This window comes from Anomaloglossus baeobatrachus, chromosome 8 (assembly GCF_048569485.1).
Source record: "Anomaloglossus baeobatrachus isolate aAnoBae1 chromosome 8, aAnoBae1.hap1, whole genome shotgun sequence".
Lineage (NCBI taxonomy): Eukaryota > Metazoa > Chordata > Amphibia > Anura > Aromobatidae > Anomaloglossus > Anomaloglossus baeobatrachus.
The window spans coordinates 45,140,256-45,166,621 of record NC_134360.1 but is presented as its reverse complement, the minus strand read 5'-3'; the positions used below and the strand labels follow the sequence as shown (position 1 = coordinate 45,166,621).

The window sequence follows — 26,366 nt, the reverse complement described above, 5'->3', positions numbered from 1 at the left end:
GCATTATGGAGCATGACTAGTCTCTTATATTTAAAAAAAAATATAGTCCAAACTAATTATATTCAGTCCTCATCCAGCAAAACTGCATAGCAAAAGCCAGGAAACCTTTCACAATAGATAACATGAGCGCTGACCTTGTGTTTGTCACACTATCTGTGAATGAGTAACCACAGCTCAGCGCAGACACAAGTAATACCGCCATATAAATGTAAAGTTATAACAGCAAATTATATCACGTCCCGGCCGAGACACAAAACATAAATTCTTCTTTCAGAACAAAAGAAAGTTCTCTGATATTTTCTATATGTGGAATAGCTCATTATTACCATTATCCCAACACTGAGCAAATATATCAATCATTACTTATTGTTGTCCAAGGGAGCAGTATTATAGTAGCTATATTCTTGTACATAGTGACAGTATTATACTAGTTATATTCTTGCACATAGGGAGCAGTATTATAGTAGTTATATTCTTGTACATAGGCGCAGTATTATAGTAGTTATATTCTTGTACATAGGAGCAGTATTATAGTAGTTCTATTCTTGTACATAGGGGCAGTATTATAATAGTTATATTCTTGTACATAGGTGGCAGTATTATAGTAGTTATATTCTTGTACATAGGGGCAGTATTATAGTAGTTATATTCTTGTACATAGGGGCAGTATTATAGTAGTTATATTCTTGTACATAGGAGCAGTATTATAGTAGTTATATTCTTGTACATAGGGGCAGTATTATAGTAGTTATATTCTTGTACATAGGAGCAGTATTATAGTAGTTATAATCTTGTACATAGGGGTAGTATTATAGTAGTTATATTCTTGTACATAGGAGTAGTATTATAGTAGTTATATTCTTGTACATAGGGGCAGTATTATAGTAGTTATATTCTTGAACATAGGGGCAGTATTATAGTAGTTATATTCTTGTACATAGGAGCAGTATTATAGTAGTTATATTCTTGTACATAGGAGCAGTATTATAGTAGTTATATTCTTGTACATAGGGGCAGTATTATAGTAGTTATATTCTTGTACATAGGAGCAGTATTATAGTAGTTATATTCTTGTACATAGGAGCAGTATTATAGTAGTTATATTCTTGTACATACGGGGTAGTATTATAGCAGTTATATTCTTGTACATAGAGACAGTATTATAGTAGTTATATTCTTGTACATAGGGGGCAGTAATATAGTAGTTATATTCTTGTACGTAAGGGGCAGTATTATAGTAGTTATATTTTTGAATGTAGGGGCAGTATTATAGTAGTTATATTCTTGTACATAGGGGCGGTATTATAGTAGTTATATTCTTGTACGTAGGGGGCAGTATTATAGTAGTTATATTCTTGTACATAGGGGCAGTATTATAGTAGTTATATTCTTGTTCATAGGAGCAGTATTATAGTAGTTATATTCTTGTACATAGGGGGAGTATTATAGTAGCTATATCCTTGTACACTGTGTGCAGAATTATTAGGCACGTGAGTACTTTGATCACATGATACTTTTTCTCCATGTCGTCCTACTCCAAGCTGTATAGGCTGAGAGCCAACTACCAATTAAGTAAATCAGGTGATGTGCAACTCTGTAATGAGGAGGGGTGCGGTGTAATGACATCAACACCCTATATAAGGTGTGCTTAATTATTAGGCAACTTCCTTTCCTTTGACAAAATGGGTCAGAAGAGAGATTTGACGGGCTCTGAAAAGTCCAAAATTGTGAGATGTCTTGCAGAGGGATGCAGCAGTCTTGAAATTGCCAAACTTTTGAAGCGTGATCACTGAACAATCAAGCGTTTCATGGCAAATAGCTAAGAGGGTCACAAAAAGTGTGTTGGGCAAAAAAGGCGTAAAAAAAATAACTGCCCATGAATTGAGGAAAATCAAGCGTGAAGCTGCCAAGATGCCATTTGCCACCAGTTTGGCCATATTTCAGAGCTGCAACGTTACTGGAGTATCAAAAAGCACAAGGTGTGCCGTACTCAGGGACATGGCCAAGGTAAGGAAGGCTGAAAAACCACCACCTCTGAACAAGACACAGAAGATAAAATGTCAAGACTGGGCCAAGAAATATCTTAAGACTGATTTTTCAAAGGTTTTATGGACTGATGAAATGAGAGTGACTCTTGATGGGCAGATGGATGGGCCAGAGGCCGGATCAGTAAAGGGTGGAGAGCTCCACTCCGACTCAGACGCCAGCAAGGTGGAGGTGGGCACTGGTATAGGCTGGGATCATCAAAGATCAACTTGTGGGTCCTTTACGGGTTGAGGATGGAGTGAAGCTCAACTCCCAGACCTACTGCCAGTTTCCGGAAGACAACTTCTTCAAGCAGTGGTACAGGAAGAAGTTGGTATCGTTCAAGAAAAACATGATTTTCATGCAGGACAATGCTCCATCACATGCATCCAACTGCTCCACAGCGTGGCTGGCCAGTAAAGGTCTAAAAGATGAAAAAATAATGACATGGCCCCCTTGTTCATCTGATCTGAACCCCATAGAAAACCTGTGTTCCCTCATAAAATGTGAGATCTACAGGGAGGGAAAACAGTTCACCTCTGGGAACAGTGTCTGGAGGCTGTGGTGGCTGCTGCACGCAATGTTGATTGTAAACAGATCAAGCAATGACAGAATCTATGGATGGTCGGCTGCTGAGTATCATCATAAAGAAAGGTGGCTATATTGGGCACTCATTTTTTGGGGGTGTTGTTTTTGCATGTCAGAAATTTTTATTTCTAAATTTTGTGCAGTTATATTGGTTTACCTGGTGAAAATAAACAAGTGAGATGGGAATTTATTTGGTTTTTATTAAGTTGCCTAATAATTCTGCACAGTAATAGTTACCTGCACAATCAGATATCCTCCTAAGATAGCCAAATCTAAAAAAAACCCACTCCAACTGCCAAAAATATTAAGCTTTGATATTTATGAGTCTTTTGGGTTGATTGAGAACAGAGTTGTTGGTCAATTATAAAAAAAATCCTCTAAAATACAACTTGCGGGGGGCGTGGCCTGGCTATGGAGGAGTGAGGACACACTTCATCTCGGCTCCCTAACCTGCCCTGGATAACAGCCGACTATACAGCACCCCAGGTCCCTGGCCCTGGAATATGAGCCACAGAAAGAGAGGGAGATTGGTCAGGCATCGGTCCTCTGAAGCTCAGACAGCTAGCAGTGGCATACAACGTTTTTTCCCCAGGGCCTCAGAAGCTTCCTCCAGACAAGCTCCACCAAATATGGCTGCCAGCCTTCACAGCCACAAGGCAGCATACAGCCTGGGTGAGGCTCCACAGACCCGCAGCAGGTCCACTGATTGCCACCTGCGGTCCCGCAGCAAAGGAATTTCCTCCAGGGGATCAGCTCAGTCGGGAGACACAGTAGGAGGTTCAGGTATACCCCAGTCTCTGCCCTCCTTGGACACCCAGCACGGGAATGCAGCCCTTGGAGAAGGTATAAACTTGTCAGCTCCAGTGATCCTCCTTACCCCTCCTCCCCCTTGCAGTGAGGATGAGATCAGTACTCCAGGAGGGGGCCTCAGGCTACTTTCACACCTCCGGCTTTTGCAATGCGGCACAATCCGGCACTTTGCAGGAAAACCGCAACCGTTTTTTTTTTGCTGCCGGTTGCGTTTTTCCTGCATAGACTTTAATTAGTGCCGCATTGTGCCGCATGGGCTTGCGTTCGGTCCGGTTTTTGCCGCATGCGGCAGATTTAGCCGATGCGGCGGCCGGATGGAACGTTCCCTGCAACGTTTTTTGCTCCGGAAAAAAAACCGCATCGCGCCGCATCCGGCCAATGCGGCGCTTTTCCCAATGCATCCCTATGGATGCCGGATGCGGCACGATGCGGCAAAAACCGCATCCGGCCGCCGCATGCGTTTTTTGCCGCTGCGCATGCTCAGTAGCATGCCGCAAGCGGCAAAAACCGGACCGGCCGCATGTAAAAAACTTATGCAAAGGATGCGGTGTTTTCACCGCATCCGTTGCATAGGCTTCACAGCCGGATTGAGCCGCACGGCTCAAACCGGATATGTGAAAGTAGCCTCAGAGATCCACAGCCCCAGCAGAGCAGACATGTAACAGCTCCCTGGGGAGCCTTGATAATGGACAGGACACTGCACAGCCTCGGACAAACAGCAAACACCAGCTCCTGCTACTGTTCCCCTCCACCTTTCTCCTGGCTCTTTACTGTGTACTGCTATCCAGGCTCAAAGCAGTTTAGCAGGGTCTAGCCCACTTATCCTGGACTCAGAAGCACAAGGTACCAGTGGGGGATGGGAGGGTGAGAGTCTTGGGTAAATGATCCTGATAAATAGCCCTGCTGTGCCCCCTCCCCCTCCAGTGCAGAGTCTCAGGCATCAGCAGCAGGGGGCAACCACTTACACCAGGCCTGCAGCCCTAGCAACCACAGCAAGCTGTACTGATGCTGATAATTCATGTGCCTCACCTGTCTTGACTTCCCAGGGGATGGAAGTCCTGTCCGAATTAAAAGACCTCCGAGCCCGCATCAATACCATCCCCTCTAGGGAAGACATGGACATGATTGTAGCAAGGCTTGAAAAAGCGTACCGCGCAGAACTCTCTACTTTACGCGCCAATGTGCAGAAAATTGATAGCCAGGTCCAGTCTCAAGCCAATAAAATACAATCCATCCAGAGCGACGTTTTCTCTCACCAGCAAAGTCTAGATGCGCACGCTCAGCAAATACACTATCCCACAGAAGCATTAGATGATGCCAAGAATCGAGGCCGCCGCAATAACCTCAGAATCCGAGGCCTTCCTGAGGAGGTAGACTCCAGAGATCTCCCACGGGTTCTACAACGAGTGTTTAACAAAATTCTGGCTGCTCCCCCTGCTAATGAGATAGAGCTGGATAGGGCTCACAGAGCTTTGGGGCCCAGATCGTCTGACCCTAACCGTCCCCGGGACGTCATTTGCAGGATCCATCACTACATGCAAAAAGAGGCCATCGAGCAAAAGCTCAGAGACGTCGCCTCAGCTCTCTTCCAAAAGGTCAAGCTCCAGATCCTGCCGGACCTATCCCGCCTCACCCTTCAGAGGAGACGAGCCCTAAGACCACTTCTGGATCTGCTTAGGGCACACAGCCTCACTTACAGCTGGGGATTCCCGTTCCGCCTGCAGGTACGACATGACGGCCAAATGCATATTCTTCGTTCCCCTTGGGACATTGATTCCTTCACAGCGGCCCTCTGCATCCCGCGGATTGAGATCATGGACTGGCCGGGCATCCCTCTGGAGCCCGAGGGAGGCCCGCCGCGACACCGTTCCAGAGACCACCGTCAATGAGATAGATGAACTTTCGTGAAAAGAATCCCTGCTTCTCGGTTCCGTATAAATCTGGTTGTTTTCCTGAGTTATAGGGGGGGGGGGGTCTATCTCAGGGACTTTTCATTTTTCAGTTTTGCCAATTGAGGTTGTGGCGTTCTACATTTGCCTGATTTTCACTGATGTCAATTAACTTTTTCTTTTAGGCTGTATGCTCTGCTGGTGTGTGGAGACTCTTATGCAGTATGAGCCCGGGGAGTCCACCTTGAGGTCCCCCTGGCCCATAAACTTGGGGACCCAGATTCGAATCTTGACAAGATGTCTTTCTCCTGATTCTCCCTTTCTCTCTGCTTTCTCTCTCAATTCTGCTTCTGGGCCATGGCTAGTGGGCTTTCAGTTCTGTATTGAACACCTTAATCCGGGGCAGCAAGGGGGGCCCCTCTCCCCTTGGTAGAAAGCCTAGCCCCCAGCAGGGGTCCAACGTCTTTAGGACGTTTAACTTCTTTATCCCAGCTAGTGGACTGAGCCCATTAGTCCACATCTTTTTAGTGTTCTACTCTATCTCTACCTCCTCGATCCTCCTCTCATTTAACCTCTAATCCTTCCTTCTTTCCCTTTGTTTGTTTCCTGCTCTCTCCTCCTCCTTTGAATCCAATCTCCCTCCCTTTCCTCCCTCATCCCTCTTTTCTCTCTCCCACCCTCCTTGCCTCCCCCGTCCCTAGACTAAATACCTCATATCGTGGAGCAATGGCGCAGATTAATGTTGCCTCTTACAACACCAGGGGTCTCAACTCGCCTCGGAAGAGATCGCAAATTTTATTTGAAATGCACAAAAAACGGATCCACATACTTATGTTGCAGGAGACTCACTTCAAGGAAGGCCATCTCCCTGCACTGAAGGACAGGAACTACACCTCCTGGTTCCACAGCCCCAACCCGGCTTCCAGGTCTGGGGGGGTCTCTATTACCCTTCACAGGTCTTTGACCCACACGATTGTGGATTCCTTGGCCGACCCCGGAGGTAGGTTTCTTTTTCTGAAATTATGCATTGGCTCCACCGTATATACAATTGCCAACTGGTATCTCCCCAACAGGGATCCCTCTCGGGCCTGCGCCTCTATTCTGTCCCGTCTGGCTGAATTTTCTGAGGGCGTGTTAGTAGCTGGTGTAGACTTTAACCTCACACTGGACCCAGACATAGACACCTCGTCAGGGCGTCATTTTATACCACGCAGAAAACTTAAGGCCCTTAAACGTGACATTCAAAATATGCAGTTGGTGGATGTATGGCGTGCCCTATACCCCACCACAAAAGATTACTCCTACTACTCCCCAGCCCATTCATCATATAACCGCATCGACATGATCCTCCTGAGCCAACATGTCCTGACGTGGCAGGTTGGAGCGTCTATTGGGAACCTTTCTCTCTCCGATCACGCCCCGGTCTTTGCTCACTTCACTCCTCCAAATAGCTCACAGCGCCCATGGACTTGGCGCCTCAATGAAAATTTGCTTAATGATCAATTGTGCTGTAGTGAAATACGGAGCCACATATCTGAAATCTTGGAAAATCATGCCAGCGACCCGACTCCTCTTCCGACACAATGGGAGGCGCCAAAGTGTGTAGTTCGAGGTTTATTAATTAAACATGGCTCTAGATTGAAGAAGGAGAGGTCTTCCCTTATCACAGAGCTCCTACAGCAAATTGCCTCTTTGGAAGCCGCACACAAGCAATCCCTTTTCGCCACGGTTTATGCGGACCTCACAAAGACTAGGGAGGGGCTGAGGGACCTTCTCGATCAAAGGTACAGGAGACAAAGGGCCAAGTTAAGTCGATATTTATATGAGCATTCAGACAAGTGTGGGAGAGCCTTGGCTCGTTTTCTGCACCCCAGAAATGCTATTGGCCATGTTCCAAAAATCCAGACCATGGGGGGGCCCCGACCCAAGATCCCATCCAAATTGCAAACCTGTTCCGTTCGTTCTATGATGACCTCTATAATTTGAAGGGGCAGTTTAGAGATATGCCGCCACAATCTTTCCAGTGTAAAGTTAACGAATATGTGCACCAAACTGCACTTCCTCGGATCTCTGAAAGGGATGCGGTAGCCTTGGAAGAGGACTTTTCCACAGAAGAGATCCTTGCCATAATTAAAGCCTCCCCGAATGGTAAGAGTCCGGGTCCGGACGGATTTACCTCCAAATTTTATAAGATATTTGGTGACCAAATTGTCCCTTTCCTCACGAGGGTTTTTGGCTCTGTATCTGGAGACTCCCCCTTTGTCGCCCAGTCCCTAGAAGCACATATTAGTGTTCTACCCAAACCGGAGAAGGATCATTCATCTGTCTCTAACTACAGACCCATCTCCCTCATCAATGCTGACATCAAATCTTTTGCCAAGGCTCTCGCCAATAGACTGGCTCCACTTCTTCCCGGTATTATTCACACTGATCAGGTTGGCTTTGTATTGGGTCGTGAGGCCAGGGACAATACCAACAAAACCCTTATTCTTATGGCGCGGGCTAAGGCCAGAGGTCTCCCTACGTGCCTTCTCTCCATTGATGCAGAGAAGGCCTTTGATAGAGTCAGCTGGGAGTTTGTGATGTCCTCTCTGCGGCAGGTGGGACTGGGAGACAAATTCATTGAAAGGGTCTCTTCCCTTTATAGGAATCCCTCTGCCAGGGTCAAAGTCAATGGGTTTCTCTCATCACCAATTGCAATACATAATGGTACACGTCAGGGGTGCCCCCTTTCCCCCCTACTTTATGTCCTGGTTATGAAACACCTTGCCGTGGCCATCAGAAACAATTCCAGTATCCACGGGATAGGGGTGGGGGGTAGGGAATGCAAGGCAGCTCTTTACGCAGATGATCTACTTCTGTTCATTTCACAGCCTCGCCTTTCCTTCCCCTCACTTATTCAAGAGTTTGAAAAATTCAGTCACCTCAGCAACTTTAAGGTCAATTACTCCAAATCCGAGGCATTAAACATATCTCTCCCTGATGCTGAGGTGGATCATATCAAGAAAAATTTCCCCTTCAAGTGGCAGGACTCCGCCATTACTTACTTAGGGATAACAGTCCCCATGGATCTCTCAAAACTATATCAGCTTAACTACCTTCCCCTTCTCAACAGAACAAGAAAGGATCTTACCTCATACAATAGTAAAAGACTATCCTGGTTTGGACGAATAAATGTTATCAAAATGGACGTTTTGCCTCGCTTTTTGTACTTGTTCCTTCTTCTCCAGCCTGCAGTCGGTTAGCACGCGCTTCTTGTGGGGAGGTAAGCGCCCGAGGATAGGCTTCACTACCCTTTGCAGACTTAAAAGCCAGGGGGGGGGGGGGCTGGATTGCCCAACCTTAAACTCTATCATAAAGCGGCTCTACTGATGCGATTACTAGATTGGCAATATCATGGGGCCACAAAGCAGTGGGTAAGCCTAGAAGAAATGGACCACGAGATCCCTTTGCGTTACCTCCCTTGGATTAGCTCGGGCTCCAGGGGCCAGCCTCTCTCTGAGGCTGATCTCTTGAGGGTGACATTGAGGACGTGGGATTTAGAAACCAAACGGGGTCATCTGTCCAGGGGGCGCGGTCCCCTCTCCCCTATCTTTTCAAACCCAGATTTTGCCCCGGCAGTTGGGGCCGATGTTTTCCTGTGCCGGAGGAGGAGCGGGGACGAGCGCTTCTTTCACATACTCCAGGGATCCCCATTGCCCACATACGACTTTCTCTCTGCCTTGGGAGGGGCCATACCCTGGTTTGAATACTTCCAGATCAGGTCTTTCTTGACCGATTCAGGCCGGGAGGCACTTTATGCTGCCCCCCCCTCCTCGTTTGAAAAGCTTTTTCTTTTAAAAGAGGCTCCGGGACATACCCTGTCCCTTATCTATAACCTTTTGATCCAGAAGGGGGATGTGGATGAGCTCAAATTTGTGAGGGGATGGAGTAGAGACTTGGGCGTGACTATCCGGGTTGAGGAATGGAGGACTGCTTTTCTTTTCACTCACAAATTTTCTAGGGCTTGTTCGGTCCAGGAAAAGGGTTATAAAATTCTCACCCGCTGGTACCGCTGCCCTCATGCCCTACACGCAAGCTTCCCTTCAGTGTCAGACAGATGTTGGCGGTGTAATCACGAGAGGGGGGATATGTTGCATATATGGTGGAGCTGTAGCCTCATTAAGCCTTTTTGGAGTGGGGTCTTCTCGGCATACAATAGCATTAGTGGGGAGGCCCTCTCTGGTTCTCCACAAATCGCTCTCTTATCTATCCTACCGGGGTCTGTGAAATCTCAGAAAATGGGACTATTGCGGTTTTGCCTAGCGGCTGCCCGAGCCGTGATCCCCAGACACTGGAGGTCCACCCGTGCCCCAGCCTTGGATGAGTGGCTTGAGGAGATGGCCTCCCTTTACAGAATGGAGAGTCTCACTGCTGAAATTCAGGACGCTACCGAAAAATTTATTAAGATCTGGAGTCCCTGGGTCATGTTTTTGGATTCTCCGGACTTCGGGTCCCTCTTTGGGGCGAGTTGAGACTCTACCTAGATTTTTCCTGCTAGTTATTCCCGGCCCTTTCTTGCCCTTCCCCATGATCCTTTTCCCCGTCATCATTCACTTTGTCTACTTCCCTCTTTCTTTCTCTCTTTATTTCTTTTCCTTCGACTGACCATTATGTGCCTCTATGGTATGAATGGTAAATCTTTGCTGTTTATGGTATAGTTTATGGATTTTAAACTTTTATAATGGTTCAAGAGAGAATGATATAAATGTTGTTAAATGTTCTTTATTGTAACAAACTGTATATGGCTGCAACCATGCAAAGCCTTTCATGTTTCATTGCATTCTTGTTTTTTTTTGTTTTGTCTCTATTTGGGGGTTTGCCTTGGTCTGCAGCCCTGCTTATTGTAACCAACCTTAATTTTTCAATAAAAAAGAGATTAAACATAAAATACAACTTGCACAGTGTACATAGAGGCAGCATTATAGTAGTTACATTCTTGTACATAGGAGCAGTATTATAGTAGTTATATTCTTGTACATAGGGGCAGTATTATAGTAGTTATATTCTTGTACATAGGGGCAGTATTATAGTAGTTATATTCTTGTACATAGGGGCAGTATTATAGTAGTTATATTCTTGTACATAGGGAGCAGTATTATAGTAGTTATATTCTTGCACATAGGGGCAGTATTATAGTAGTTATATTCTTGTACATAGGAGCAGTATTATAGTAGTTATATTCTTGTACATAGGAGGCAGTATTATAGTAGTTACATTCTTGTACATAGGAGGCACTATTATAGTAGTTATATTCTTGTACATAGGGGCAGTATTTTAGTAGTTACATTCTTGTACATAGGGAGCAGTATTATAGTAGTTATATTCTTGCACATAGGGGCAGTATTCTAGTAGTTATATTCTTGTACATAGGGGCAGTAGTATAGTAGTTACATTCTTGTACATAGGAGCAGTATTATAGTAGTTATATTCTTGTACATAGGAGGCAGTATTATAGTAGTTATATTCTTGTACATAGGGAGCAGTATTATAGTAGTTATATTCTTGCACATAGGGGCAGTATTATAGTAGTTATATTCTTGTACATAGGAGCAGTATTATAGTAGTTATATTCTTGTACATAGGAGGCAGCATTATAGTAGTTACATTCTTGTACATAGGAGGCACTATTATAGTAGTTATATTCTTGTACATAGGGAGCAGTATTATAGTAGTTATATTTTTGCACATAGGGGGCAGTATTATAGTAGTTATATTCTTGTACATAGGGGCAGTATTATAGTAGTTACATTCTTGTACATAGGAGCAGTATTATAGTAGTTATATTCTTGTACATAGGAGCAGTATTATAGTAGTTACATTCTTGTACATAGGAGGCACTATTATAGTAGTTATATCCTTGTACATAGAGGGTAGTATTATAGTAGTTATATCCTTGTACATGTGGCACACTATTATAGTAGTTATATTCTTGTACATAGAGGGCAGTATTATAGTAGTTATATTCTTGTACATAGGGGCAGTATTATAGTAGTTATATTCTTGTACATAGGGGCAGTATTATAGTAGTTATATTCTTGTACATAGGGGGCAGTATTATAGTAGTTATATTCTTGTACATAGAGGGCAGTATTATAGTAGTTATATTCTTGTACATAGGGGCAGTATTATAGTAGTTATATTCTTGTACATAGGGGCAGTATTATAGTAGTTATATTCTTGTACATAGGGGCAGTATTATAGTAGTTATATTCTTGTACATAGGAGGCAGTATTATAGTAGTTATATTCTTGTACATAGGAGGCAGTATTATAGTAGTTATATTCTTGTACATAGGGGCAGTATTATAGTAGTTATATTCTTGTACATAGGGGCAGTATTATAGTAGTTATATTCTTGTACATAGGAGGCAGTATTATAGTAGTTATATTCTTGTACATAGAGGGCAGTATTATAGTAGTTATATTCTTGTACATAGAGGGCAGTATTATAGTAGTTATATCCTTGTACATAGAGGGTAGTATTATAGTAGTTATATCCTTGTACATAGAGGGCAGTATTATAGTAGTTATATTCTTGTACATAGGAGGCAGTATTATAGTAGTTATATTCTTGTACATAGGAGGCAGTATTATAGTAGTTATATTCTTGTACATAGGGGCAGTATTATAGTAGTTATATTCTTGTACATAGGGGCAGTATTATAGTAGTTATATTCTTGTACATAGGAGGCAGTATTATAGTAGTTATATTCTTGTACATAGAGGGCAGTATTATAGTAGTTATATTCTTGTACATAGAGGGCAGTATTATAGTAGTTATATCCTTGTACATAGAGGGTAGTATTATAGTAGTTATATTCTTGTACATAGAGGGCAGTATTATAGTAGTTATATTCTTGTACATAGAGGGCAGTATTATAGTAGTTATATCCTTGTACATAGAGGGTAGTATTATAGTAGTTATATCCTTGTACATGTGGCACACTATTATAGTAGTTATATTCTTGTATTGTATACTTGTATTCTTAGCGTTATGGCTTGTTCACTATCATCATTAGAAAAGGCGAGGTGATGCAAATTTCACAGCTTTATAAAATCCCAGCCTCCTCTAAGCGTATGCCAAAAAACAGCATACAAAAGTTCTTCTAAACAGCTGCCTAGCACTCTGAAAAGGAAAATGGTGGAGGCCCACAAAGCAGGAGAAAGCTATAAGAAGATAGCAAAGCCCTAAAAAAATCACACTCAAAAGATGCCACAAGACCCAAAACAATAAGGGTTGGTAAGTGGGAGACTTTCAGTCCCATTAGCATCATTCCACTCCCGAGCCCATTATATTAGAGCATTGTGGCTGCTTCTGTTCACCAGGGAGAGACAACTCTTGGATACAGTGGAACGCAGAAGAGAGCAGCTGGAATGGAAGGGACCTGACGGCACGTAACAGCTTTGGTCATGACTATATTGGAATAAATGTTGATTTTTGTTCCAGAATAAATGTGGATTGTTGTTCATGGAGAAAGAAGACATCCCATGAAAATAAGCCCAGAGCAACTTTTGGAGCAAAAGTTAATAATATAAGACCCTGTCTTATTTATGGAGAAACAGTATTGACGCTAGTAATATCTTCCCATTCCCTATTAACAAATATTGTCTGTAATAAGAACTGAAATTCACTGGTAAACTTTAATTGTGAGAATTTTATATTTCACATCACAGGATAATATGTGCACATTATCTCATCCCACAGAAGACATTTTATGTTGATGTTAACTTTCTTCCAGCAGTTTCTCACCAATAGTGTGACATCAGGGTGGGGCGTATACATATTCCCATACGTTTTTGCCTCGGGGCCATTTTTGAGATATAAATATTGGGATTTATGTGCTGATAAAGTAGAACTACAGCACTTTTTATTCTTAAACACCATAGAGTTTAATGGCAGTCGTATTTTTCATCAGCTGGAGAGCCACAGTTTGGATACTGCTGGGCCTAGGTTTCTTAGTGTTGGTGCAGATGATCAAGAGGACCTGAGGAGGACCTGGATTTGGCTTTAAAGGGAACCTGTCAGCAGATTTGGGGTCTATAACCTGCGGCCACCACCAGTGGGCTCTTATATACAGCATTCTAACATGCTGTATATAAGAGCCTAGGCCGCTGTGTAGAACGTAAAAATCACTTTATACTTACCTAAACAGTCGTTGCGGTGGAGTTGGGTCATATGGGCGTCTCCGTTCTCCGCTGCCGGCGCCTCCTCTTTCGGCCATCTTCATCCTCCTTCTGAAGCCTGTGTGCATTACGCGTCCTATGTCATACACACTCACCGGTCCTGCGCAGGCGCACTACAATACTTTGATCTGCCTGCTCAGGACCTCAATGCCGGCGTGTGTGGATGACGAAGGACGCGTCATGCACCCAGGCTTCAGAAGAAAGAAGACAAAGATGGCCGAAAGAGGGGGCGCCGGCACTGGCTCATGAAGACGCCCATATGACCCAACTCCACCGCAGCGACCATTTAGGTAAGTATTAAAAAGTGTTTTTTTATGTTCTACACAGCGGCCTGGCTCTTATATACAGCATGTTAGAATGCTGTATATAAGAGCCCAGTGGGGGTGGCCGCAGCTTGTAGGCCCCAAATCTGCTGACAGGTTCCCTTTAAGGCCGAGTTCATATTTCCTGTAATGATCAGTTAGAACAGATCCTGCAGAAATCCATTGGGAAAAAAGTTCTGCAAACACAACTTTTTTATCTATTTTATTAACATTGGAGTCTATGTAGAACAGATCCGTTAACGGATAGTTATGTGGCCATCCATTTTTCTTGCATTTGCAACAAATCCGTTGTTTTCTTACTGGATCCATTTCAATTGGACGATAAATATATATATATTTATTCATTTATATAGCGCTATTAATTCCACAGCGCTTTACATATAATGGCAACACTGTCCCCATTGGGGCTCACAATCTAAGTTCCCTATTAGTATGTTTTTGGATAAATAGCAATGTTAACGGATCTGTTGTCCATAGACTCCAATGTTAAAAAAACGGATCCTGCAAAAATCTATTTTTTCAAAACGGACAAGAATGTCGTGTTTGTAGAACGTTTTTGCCAACGGATCTCTGCAGGATCAGTTTGAATGAATGGTTCTGCAATCTGTTTACACTGCTGTCCACACTTTATCTGTAATGCCTGTGTTGGAAAAAATCTAATAAAAATCTGTTGTACCAGTTTGAATGGATGATTACTGGACATGTGATCTCTGCCTATTCTCCCTTGTTATGATGCCCCCTTGTGGCCAGCAACAGTACTGCTCAGTATTTTTCTACCTCCTCTCCCCCTAATCTGTCAGTTTTGCATATCTCCTGCCTTCCTTGCAGCCTTGAGGTATGCTCTGCCTGCTCTGACCTCTCCATGCCTTGCTCTGTGTGTTACAGTAACAGTAAAACCTCCTTGGATCTTGTCCAGCTCCAGTCTCCTCCTCTGCTCCTTCACCTCCTGCCTCTAGAAAACTGCTCCAAACTCTGCTCTGAGCCTTAGCCCAGCAGAGCTTTTTGCTGTGTCCTGTCCCCAGGTGAGTCCTAGGAGGGTGACTTCTACCTCTGTGGGTGTCATTTCTAGCACTTGTGAATTAAAGGGATTTCCAATTCCTTGTAAGTAAAGCTGAAACATTGTTTACAGTTATGTAACGTTCTAATATCCTTTATGTATCAATATCTCAAAATTTCAAGATTTCTGCTTGCTGTCAGTGAATGCAAACATTGTACAAAAATGCAAAAAACCCTTCACACACCTCATATTCTCACAGCTGAGAGTTTGTTACACTTGTAGACAACGAAACACATCTGGAAAACTCTTTTTTTTTCCCATGTCCTGATAACTTGCTACAAAGTATCAGTGAAGGAAAAATATATACATTTTCAGCCCAGAAGGTACAGACTGGATATAATTGCTTTGTGTTTGTAAATACCATACTTCTACATGTTCCTGCACTGATACATTGTAGCAAACAAGGTTTTCTATAGCTGATATGTTCAGATAACAGAGGATGGTGTAGACTGGATGCAATTACATTGTGTTTGTAAATACCATACTTCTACATGTTCCTGCATTGATACATTGTAGCAAACAAGATTTTCTATAGCTGATATGTTCAGATAACAGAGGATGGTGTAGACTGGATGCAATTGCATTGTGTTTGTAAATACCATACTTCTACATGTTCCTGCACTGATACATTGTAGCAAACAAGGTTTTCTATAGCTGATATGTTCAGATAATAGAGGATGGTGTAGACTGGATGCAATTACATTGTGTTTGTAAATACCATACTGCTACATGTTCCTGCACTGATACATTGTAGCAAACAAGGTTTTCTATAGCTGATATGTTCAGATAACAGAGGATGGTGTAGACTGGATGCAATTGCATTGTGTTTGTAAATACCATACTTCTACATGTTCCTGCACTGATACATTGTAGCAAACAAGGTTTTCTACAGCTGATGTGTCCAGATAATAGAAGATGGTGTAGACTGGATGCAATTGGTCTGTACATAATGTCAGCCTTTGATGTCAACAAGAAGGTTCCCATTCACTGACAGCAAGAGTCCCCATCTTGAAAATTGTAAGGAATGGAAACACAATGTATAATATATATAATATTTATTAATTTATATATCGCTGTTAATTCCACAGCGCTTTACATACATTAGCAACACTGTCCCCATTGGGGCTCACAATCTTGGTTCCCTATGAGTATATTTTTTGGAGTGTTGGAGGAAACCCGTGCAAACACGGGGAGAACATACAAACTCCTTGCAGATGTTGTCCTTGGTGGGATTTGAACCCAGGACCCCGGCACTGCAAGACTGCAGTGCTAACCACTGAGCCATCACAAGACTGCAGTGCTAACCACTGAGCCACCGTGCTGCCCATGTATATTAGAACGTTTTAGAGCTTTTTACAAGACAAATAAACTTCATGCCCATAAATCCATTTTAATGATAAGGATGCTGGTGTGTGACATAAGGGCCCCTGAAACTACAGGTTATTGTAGGTGTTTGTTGTTCATTTTCCTTTCAGTCTCTTCTACAAGTCATCGGTGAATATGATATGTGCTTAAAGGTCAGTGAGTCAGGAGATGCCAGAACAGGGGAGCATTGACAGTCAGTGTTGCCATAGGCACCGTGGCTAATTGCACGTTAAATTTTACAATATTTGTTTTCCTGCGTTAAAGTTACAGTCAGCATATGGTTAACGAGTCACAAGTCTGCAAAAGTCACTGAACCCAAGTACCGGAAGGGGATTTACATGTCCGTGTCTGATTGGGCAAGCCCCTAAAGAGGCCAATACGGATCTCCCTCCTGATTGGTCAACCTGAGACAGCGCCCTGAGCGACACACCTCTATGTAACAGGCAATATGTATCTGGTTCACAAGACAGCATGGCTGATCATACGGGAAGAGTGCGACGGCTCCCTGAGTTCTTCATTGTTGTGTTGTACAATAGTTGTTAACAAGTTTGTAAATATTTTGAGTTTCTTTTAACATGCATGTATTTTAAAAGAAAAAGACAAAAAATGACACTCCTTAGTGTAGAGATTTTGGGTAAATGTAGTTAGTCTTCTTGAGACGTCAGACACAACTCTTAAAGGAAACCTGTCCCCCCTTTTTTGGTCTATAAGCTGCAGCCACCACCACCGGGCTCTTATATACAGTATTCTAACATGCTGTGTATAAGATCCCAGGCCGCTGTGAGAACATAAAAAACACTTTATAATACTCACCTAACGGTCGCGTGGTTCGCCTTATGGGCGTCTCCATTCTCCGGTGGCGGCACCTCCTCTTTCTGAAGCCTGTGTGCATGACGCGTCTACGTCATACACACTCGCCGGTCCTGCGCAGGCGCACTACAATACTTTGATCTGCCCTGCTCAGGACCTGAATGCCGGCGAGTGTAGATGACGTCGGACGCGTCATGCACCGTAGCTAGAGAAGAAGGAGGACGAAGATGGCCGAAAGAGGAGGCGCCAGAGAACGGAGATGGCCAACCGCGCGACCGTTAGGTAAGTATTATAAAGTGTTTTTTATGTCTTCACAGTGGCCTGGGCTCTTATATACAGCCTGTTAGAATGCTGTATATAAGAGCCCGGTGGTGGTGGCTGCAGCTTATAGGCCAAGAAAGTGGTGCCAGGTTCCCTTTAAGAATTGGTAAAGAATGGACCAGCTGCTGCTCCTCCTTGTGCCGGTCATGCAGAATGGCAACTGGAACAAGTACGGTGGTGAAACGCACAGCTGCAATAAAGTGATCGCACCTCTACCCATGAGCCATCATATTTTTCCGGCAGCGCCAAGTGGTTCCATGTTTTCTTCTATACCCTACGTTGCAAAGTTTTTAAGCAGGTGTGGGAAAAAATACTGCACAGTAAAGCTGGTGTCACACACAGCGACGACGACAACGACGTCGCTGCTACGTCACCATTTTCTGTGACGTTGCAGCGACGTCCCGTTGCTGTCGCTGTGTGTGACATCCAGCAACGAGCTGGCCCCTGCTGTGAGGTCGTTGCTCGTTGCTGAATGTCCTGCTTCATTTTTTCGTCGTCGCTCTCCCGCTGTGAAGCACACATCGCTGTGTGTGACAGCGAGAGAGCGACGAAATGAAGCGAGCAGGGAGCAGGAGCCGGCGTCTGGCAGCTGCGGAAAGCTGTAACCACTGTAAACATCGGGTAACCAAGGGAAGACCTTTCCCTGGTTACCCGATATTTACCTTCGTTACCAGCCTCCGCCGCTCTTGCTGCTAGTGCCGGCTCCTGCTCTGTGCACATGTAGCTGCAGTACGCATCGGGTAATTAACCCTATGTGTACTGTAGCTAGGAGAGCAAGGAGCCAGCGCTGAGCAGTGTGCGCGGCTCCCTGCTCTCTGCACTGTGACATGTAGCTGCAGTACACATCGGGTTAATTAACCCGATGTGTACTGCAGCTAGGAGAGCAAGGAGCCAGCGCTAAGCAGGGTGCGCGGCTCCCTGCTCTCTGCACATGTAGCGACGTTATGATCGCTGCTGCGTCGCTGTGTTTGACAGCTAAGCAGCGATCATAACAGCGACTTACAAGGTCGCTGTTACGTCACAGAAAATGGTGACGTAACAGCGATGTCGTTGTCGCTGTCGCTATGTGTGACCCCAGCTTAAGAATACTTAAAAAATAGAAGTGTTAATAGTTTATTCTAACAATTAATAAAATGCAAAAAGAGTGAACAAAAAAATGTAAATCTCGTCAATATTGGTGACCATTAGAGCTGAGCGAGTAGCTAAGGCTCGCTTCACATCAGCGGTATTTTGCCGGAAAGCTGGATCCGGCACCAATGCGTTTCAGCTCCATTTATTTCTTGTGGAATTGTGGCAAGATGCAGTCACATGCGACGCACGTGACCGCATGTGATTGCATCTTGCCGCAATTCCACTATAAATTAATGCAATTGAAACGCATTTGTGCTGGGTCAGGCTTTCCGGTAAAATACTGCTGATGTAAGCGGCGCCTAACTATTCATACTCGCTAGACTCATAACGAGTGCTGTTTAATACTCACGTTTTCGTTCCTAATAATGTGTGCAATGCAAGTCAATGGGGAATACTCGCAATGTAACGAGTAACCTGAATTACACAGTATTTGCTACTTGCACGAATAGTGCAGCATTCCGGTTACTCATTACTTTGTGAGTTTTTTCCCATTGACTTGCATTGCACATGCTATTCGGAACGAATACGCCAGTAGTAGACAGTACTCGTTATGAGTATGGCGAGTACGAATAGCTAGACATTCGCTCAAATCTAGTGACCATCCTTTTTCTTCATCACTTCTCAGTCACTTGCGTACAGGTTTTGAAGGAAATCTGCAGGACGTTGCTCCAAACATCTTGGAGAACTGACCCCTGATCTTCTGTGTATGATGTTTGTGCGGATCCTTCTGTCTCATTATCCTGGACAGATTGGATGATGTGAGATCTGTGGAGGACAGATCATCATCTCGAGGACTCCTCATTCTTATTGACATTGGCTGTATGTTTGGAGTCATTTAAAGCTGCAGAATAAATTTGGAGTCAGACGCCTCCTGATGGTATTTTATAACGGATAAGTATCTGCCTGTTTTTCTCATCAGTGAGAACACAGACAAATGAGGACTGTAGATGCAGCCACTGGCCAAGGAAATGTAGTGCAGCACATTAAAGACATATCATGTTACTTGCTTTCAAAACCAGACTATGTCCAGCAGTGCCATCAGCTCAGACCTGGCATCTGCCAATGGGACCCAACTACTGTCTTCTCTTGTCCAGAAGAGCCTGTCCACAAGAAGTCTTCATGTAAGAATGGTGGCCAAAGAGCCAGAAGTAAAACAAAGTCAATTACTCAACTATGAAAGAAAATATAGGAACTGGGGTGCAAAAATTGGCAGCAGCTACTCTATACCAAGGAACCAAAATGTGAAATATTTGACTATAACACAAGACAGTTTATTCTCCAGAGGGCTGGAGAGTGGCATAATAATGAAGGTCTACAGGAGTATTGAGGCATGGTGGAGGGTTCTTCAAGTTTCTATAAACAACATCTGAACAAAACCATGTGGGGGAGATTTTTGGTGGTCACAACTGATCACCATAACCCCAATACAGGACATAAAGGATACGTAATCCCTGGTAGAGACTCCATAAACATATTCAAAAAACCATAGCTCTGCATAATAGGCACTTTTTACTGACCCTCTGCCTAGCATTAATTACATCTCTGCATTACGCTGCACTTTATGTACTCTATAGGGTAACCACTGAGTGCATCTTTTAAAGTTATCACTTTTGACACGGATTTCCCAGCCATAGGCTGTTTTGCTTACTATATTTATAGCCAGCAGTGTGGTACATGTTCCACCATTTTTTGTATCCTTACCAGCACGTCTTGAACCTTTTAATTGCGCTTGTTTATATAAGTGTTTAATAAAATACTGTTTTTTGCATCAAGGTAGCGTTATTGACTCTTTTCTATGGTTTTCTTCAAGTTTCTGTCTGCATGTCATCAAATGGAATTGTGGATTTAATCAGAAATAATGGCGCTCTCAAGGCTGAGAAATTCAGGCAGATACTTATCCAATATGTAATATAAACAGGGAGGTGTCTGCTTGACTCCAAATGCATTCTGCAGCCAGAAAACGACCCCAAATATCCAGCCAATGTAATATGGCGAAGCCCACGTCATTTTTTTGGGGGGCAAAAAACTCCTGCATACAATCCTGGATAGAGGATGCTGAACCTTGTAGTTCTGCTCCCCCTGCCTCTCCCTCCAGCATTCAGTCCTGGATGAAGCATGCTGAGTCTTGTAGTTCTGCAGCTGCTGTCTGCTCTCCTGCATACACTAGTGAATGGAGTATGCTGAGCCTTGTAGTTCTGCTCCCCCTGCCTCTCCCTCCAGCATTCAGTCCTGGATGGAGGATGCTGAGTCTTGTAGTTCTGCAGCTGCTGTCTGCTCTCCTGCATACACTATTGGATGGAGTATGCTGAGCCTTGTAGTTCTGCTCCCCCTGCCTCTCCCTCCAGCATTCAGTCCTGGATGGAGGATGCTGAGTCTTGTAGTTCTGCAGCTGCTGTCTGCTCTCCTGCATACACTATTGGATGGAGTATGATGAGCCTTGTAGTTCTGCTCCCCCTGCCTCTCCCTCCAGCATTCAGTCCTGGATGGAGGATGCTGAGTCTTGTAGATCTGCAGCTGCTGTCTGCTCTCCTGCATACACTATTGGATGGAGTATGCTGAGCCTTGTAGTTCTGCTCCCCCTGCCTCTCCCTCCAGAATACAGTCCTGGATACAGCATGCTGAGCCTTGTAGTTCTGCAGCTGTCTGCTCTCCCGCATACAACTAGTGGAGAATGAAGAACATATTAAAGAAGGAAATTACATCAGACCTTTTTTTTTTTCAACAATCTTTAGTGACATTGTTCACTTATAAAAAAAAACGCATAAAAACGCAGTGACCAACAACGCAGCAAAACAGCAAAAAAAGCACCAAAACGTGGTAAAAGCGCATGCGTTTTTAGCCGCGGATGCGTTTTTGTGCGTTTTTTGCCGCAAAAAGACTGACAAAAATGCAGCGTCAAAAAAAACGCAGTGTGTGAACTTAGCCTTATGACCGTGGATGATCTGGCCCCACAGAGCCCTTATATCACATCATCCAAGCTGTCTGGGATCAAAGGAAGAGACAGAAGGATTCACACAAGACTGGTACAGGGAAGATCTTTAGATGTTTAGAAACATCTTCCCAGCAGACTTCCTTCAAATACTGTGTGCAAGTGACCGAAAAGTGAAGAAGTGGACAGGCGACCTCCAGATATTGATGGGATTTACATTTCTTGTTTGTTCATTCACTTTGCACTTTGTTCATTAAGAAAAATAAACAATACTTTGCCATATTACAGTAGTTACATTATGAATGGAATACTTCTACTTACAATGTTACTGTTTACATTGTTCATTGTTTACACTAATTCTATCAATGGGTCTTTGATTTTCACAGGTATCTGTTAAAAATGCTAAATAGAAGTGTGAACAAAAGGCAATGTATCTTCATGTAAATACATTGTTTACATAAGTGTGAGAATATTTACAGTATAAACAATGGCTGATAGGAATGTGGCACCATTGGTCTTTCTTTGTATATGGAATGTGGGTGAAAATCAAAGGTTCTTTGGTTAGAAAGGAGAGTCTGAGACAGGGGGGGAGCAGACAGCTGCAGGGGTATAGTTTAGATGGGGGCGTACCACAGAAGGGGCTTACCCAGGGGTGTGACCAGGGGGACTAACCAGGAAGGAATTAGCTTGGGGAACTTGCTGAAGGAGGAACCATTGATTTGACACCGAGATCTGAGTATGTGAAGAGTTTGTATTATATCATTAGTGCATTCACCTTGATATTGCAATTATTGTTTATGTCTTCTGTAATGTTTGTTTATGCCTGTCCATATACATGCAAGTAAATCTCATAACTCGTAGAAGCAATTTAACCCTTTATAATATACATCACTTTCTCTCTTTTCATTCAGTTGCTTATGTAATTTAACTCACCAACTCTAAACCACTAATAAGGGTGAGTATAGCAGTTATTACAATTCTTTATATTCTTGCACATACAAAGTGGTGTTATGGTAGTTATTTATATTCTTGTATATACAGTCATGTTCTCACCCTTGTTGCAGAAAATTAATAATCATAATTATTATTATTATTTATTTATAGAGCACCATTAAATCCATGGTGCTTGTACATAAGAAGGGGTTACATACAGGATGTTACAATAGACAGACTGGTACAGAGGGAAGAGGACCCTGCCCTTGCGAGCTTACATTCTATAGGATTTTGGGGAGGAGACAATAGGTGAGGCAGCTCCGCACGGTAGTGAGGCGGCGGCTCCGCACGGTGGTGAGGCGGCGGCAGCTCTGCACGGTGGTGAGGCGGCGGCGGCGGCTCCGCACGGTGGTGAGGCGGCGGCTCTGCACAGTGGTGAGGCGGCGGCGGCTCCGCACGGTAGTGAGGCGGCGGCGGCTACGCACGGTGGTGAGGCGGCGGCAGCTCTGCACGGTGGTGAGGCGGCGGCGGCTCTGCACAGTGGTGAGGTGGCGGCAGCTCTGCACAGTGGTGAGGCGGCGGCTACGCACGGTGGTGAGGCGGCGGCGGCTACGCACGGTGGTGAGGCGGCGGCTCTGCACAGTAGTGAGGCGGCGGTAGCTACGCACCGTGGTGAGGCGGCGGCTACGCACGGTGGTGAGGCGGCGGCGGCTACGCACGGTGGTGAGGCAGTAGCTGTGGTGGTGGTGAAAATGAAGTATTTCTCTCAGAAAATGATTGCAATTACACGTTTTGTAAGGCTGCTTTTACACTTCCGTCTTTGTCCATCAGTCACGATCCGTTTTGTGACTGATGCGACTGGTCCATCGCAGACAGTGGCAAAAGTGATGCGACGGATGCTATGAAAAAACGGATCCGTTGTACAGTGTTTTTTAGCCGGCAAAGGTGAGAGAGAGAGATTTTTTCTAACCAGAAAGGAAGTTACACATCTGAGCATGTTCGGTTGCGAAAAGACAGATCCGTCACCGGAATCCGTCATTTCACGGGTTCCGACGGATTCTGTCGCCCATAAGTTTCCATTATAACACACGACGGACACTGACGCGTCCATCGCTGTCAGTTTTTTCTCCGCACAGAAAAAAACGTTACATTCTGTGTTGCTTCCGCCCGACTCCACGACTAATCCGTTGCGTGGCAGATGCAACGCAGGGCCATCAGTCGCAATCCGTCGTTAATAGAACGCTATGGGGAAAAAAACTGTATCGTATTTTCTCAAGACGGATTTTGACTGATGGAAAAAGACGGAAATGTGGAAGCAGCCTTATACACATGTTTATTTCCTTTCCAACACAAAAAAAAAGAAAAACAGAAAAAAGACATATTGGACATAATTTCACATAAATCTCCAAAAATGGTCCAGATAAAGTTGTTTACATGGAGGGTGCTAAGGGAACCTGTCAGGTGCAATATTCACCCAGAACCATGAGCAGTTCTGCTTAATATTGCTAATCCCTGCCTAACTGTCCCTTTATATAGTAGCATAGATACAGAGATCTTTCTATAAAGTATTTGTAAAGATCCTTCATGATATGCTAATGAGTTCAGGGACTAGTCACAAGGGCATTATTTCCCCTGACTAGTCTGTCCTCTTAGCATGTTAGCACGCCCACAGGGGCCCATAGGGGCATGCTAACATGCTATTCAGTGCCCAGCATCATCGGCAGTGATGCGCGTACCTGTCACCATGGTTTAGGGTCAGTGTGCATGATCAGAAGTCACCGCACTATGCGCACTATGAAGCCAGGTGTACACGTCCCGGCTTCAGAGAGGTCTAGTGCACATGACTGGACGTACATTGACTTCGGATCATGCACACTGACCCTAAACTGAGGCGGTGGCAATGGACAGAGACAGAGGTAGTCGCATTGCTGCCGTTGACGCTGGGCATTGAGTAGCATGTTAGTACCCCTCTGTCGGCGTGTTAATCTGAATTTCTTTTATCTCCCGATGTTTTTTCTTTCACGAACATTTATCTATCTTACAGAAATTGATTGGATACATTCTTGTAATATCACTATTTTTCCTTTTATATATATTTGTTTAGCCCACAAGCTTTCATCATGAAGATTGCAGTGATTGGACAGAGCCTGTTTGGGAAAGAAGTGTATAAGGAGCTAGTGAAGGAGGGGCACCAAGTGGTGGGAGTTTTCACAATTCCTGATAAAGCAGGTGGCAAGCCAGACCCCCTAGGTATGTGCTTCATTATCCTCACTATCATCATCGTCACCTGAGCCCTTCATAGTGTTACATGCTAACATTTCGACTTCCAACAGCCTCCACTAGGGGGAGCTCATTGTATACTGATTCATCTCATGTAAAGATCTCCCCCTACTGGTGGCTGCAGGAAATTAAAAATGTCATGTTACTAAATAACTGTGTGGCTACTTATCCCAATCAGTGCTCATAGAGAAAAGGTCTGGGTAGGGTGTGACCTCGTTCATTTTCTCTTACTCAGGATATTAGAACATCCTCTTGAGTTAATAAAATATATTCTTATATACACAGGATTAGAGGCAGAGAAAGATGGCGTTCCTGTCTTTAAATTCCCCCGCTGGCGAGTGAAGGGTCAGGCTCTGCCGGAGGTGGTGGAACAATACAAATCAGTGGAGGCCGAGCTCAATGTTCTTCCCTTCTGCTCTCAGTTCATTCCTATGGAAGTCATCGATGCTCCTAAGCATGGGTCTATCATCTACCATCCATCCATCCTGCCGCGACACAGGGGGGCCTCCGCCATCAACTGGTCAGTATTGGGGGCCATATATGATATTTACTCATTGTAGAGGTGAACATTCAGCATGGAGTACATGTAGGTTCTTTCCTTGCTCTAGTTACATCCAGAGCTGCACTCACTTAACTCTTCTCTTGTAGGACGCTGATGCAGGGAGATAAGATAGGCGGCTTCACCGTATTCTGGGCCGATGACGGGCTGGACACGGGCGACATTCTGCTGCAGAAAGAATGTGAGGTCCTTCCAGACGACACCGTCAATTCTATATACAACAGATTCCTCTTTCCTGAAGGCGTTAAAGGCATGGTCAGTATTAAAGGTGTCCAAGATTTCAAATCATGGCTACCCCCCACCCCCAAACAGTGGCACACCTGTTTACTGATTGTATATGGTATGGCAGCTCGGCACCATTCACTTCCAAGAGAGCTGAGCTGCAATACCAAACACGACCACTGAAAAGATGTGGCGCTGTTGCTATAGATTTACTGGTTCCAAGAAACTCCGCCGTGGTCGCGCTACCGATCAGGCCATTGTAGTCAGGAGCATTAACCCTATCAGTCCAGGTAGCTAAAGACCCCATTAGTTAACTGCAAAAAGTCCAAGCTTGTACAGATTCCTTACAATACTTTGTAAATATGCAGTGTTGCTTATTTCTACTACAGTCACATCCAGAGCTGTATTTATAATTCTGCTTCGAAGAATGGACCCTTCTTGCATATGATTTCCCACATTTGCCTACATTCCTCACAATGCAGCCGAGCTTATACAGTACAGACATATCAGACTAATGTGGAGCTGCTCTGATATCTGCGGTGAAGGCAGAAGAATTCTGACTACAGCTTTAGATGTGACTGGAGTATAACATCACAGCGCTCCCTATCAAACATCCTTGACACGAAATAGACCCAGAGGTTGAAAAATCCCAATTTTTTTTTTCTTGGTTGTGTAAATATTCATTTTGGCATAGTAAAGAGTAAATGTGAGCGGGGTCAGGGTCTCATGATCAGGGGCCGAGCAGTGATTATTACTCAGCATTTTCCCCATTCTGCACAAAACGTATGACATCCGGATTATCAGATATTTCACACCAGTATTTCAGCATCAGACTGATACCCGAGAATCACTGACCCCCATAAAGGAAGCTAAAGTGAATGTGTCAATCACTTACTGTT

The 26,366-nt window shown here is 44.2% G+C and overlaps 1 protein-coding gene across 4 annotated transcripts in view; it reads left to right on the top strand.

Annotated features, from left to right (window-relative positions):
- Nucleotides 1-14,684: 14,684 nt before the first annotated feature.
- ALDH1L1 (aldehyde dehydrogenase 1 family member L1) overlaps nt 14,685-26,366 on the top strand; it is a 66,494-nt gene continuing 54,812 nt past the window's right edge. Inside the window, exons 1-5 of one of the 4 annotated variants that reach the window (XM_075321535.1) lie at nt 14,686-14,882; nt 22,385-22,428; nt 24,511-24,656; nt 24,972-25,206; nt 25,335-25,500. In XM_075321535.1, the coding sequence (XP_075177650.1) occupies nt 24,527-24,656; nt 24,972-25,206; nt 25,335-25,500 (531 nt within the window). In that variant the 5' untranslated portion in view covers nt 14,686-14,882; nt 22,385-22,428; nt 24,511-24,526. Of the gene's footprint in view, nt 14,883-22,128; nt 22,210-22,384; nt 22,429-24,510; nt 24,657-24,971; nt 25,207-25,334; nt 25,501-26,366 lie in introns of those variants that run through there. The other 3 variants (XM_075321536.1, XM_075321539.1, XM_075321537.1) reach the window with 3 other exon arrangements.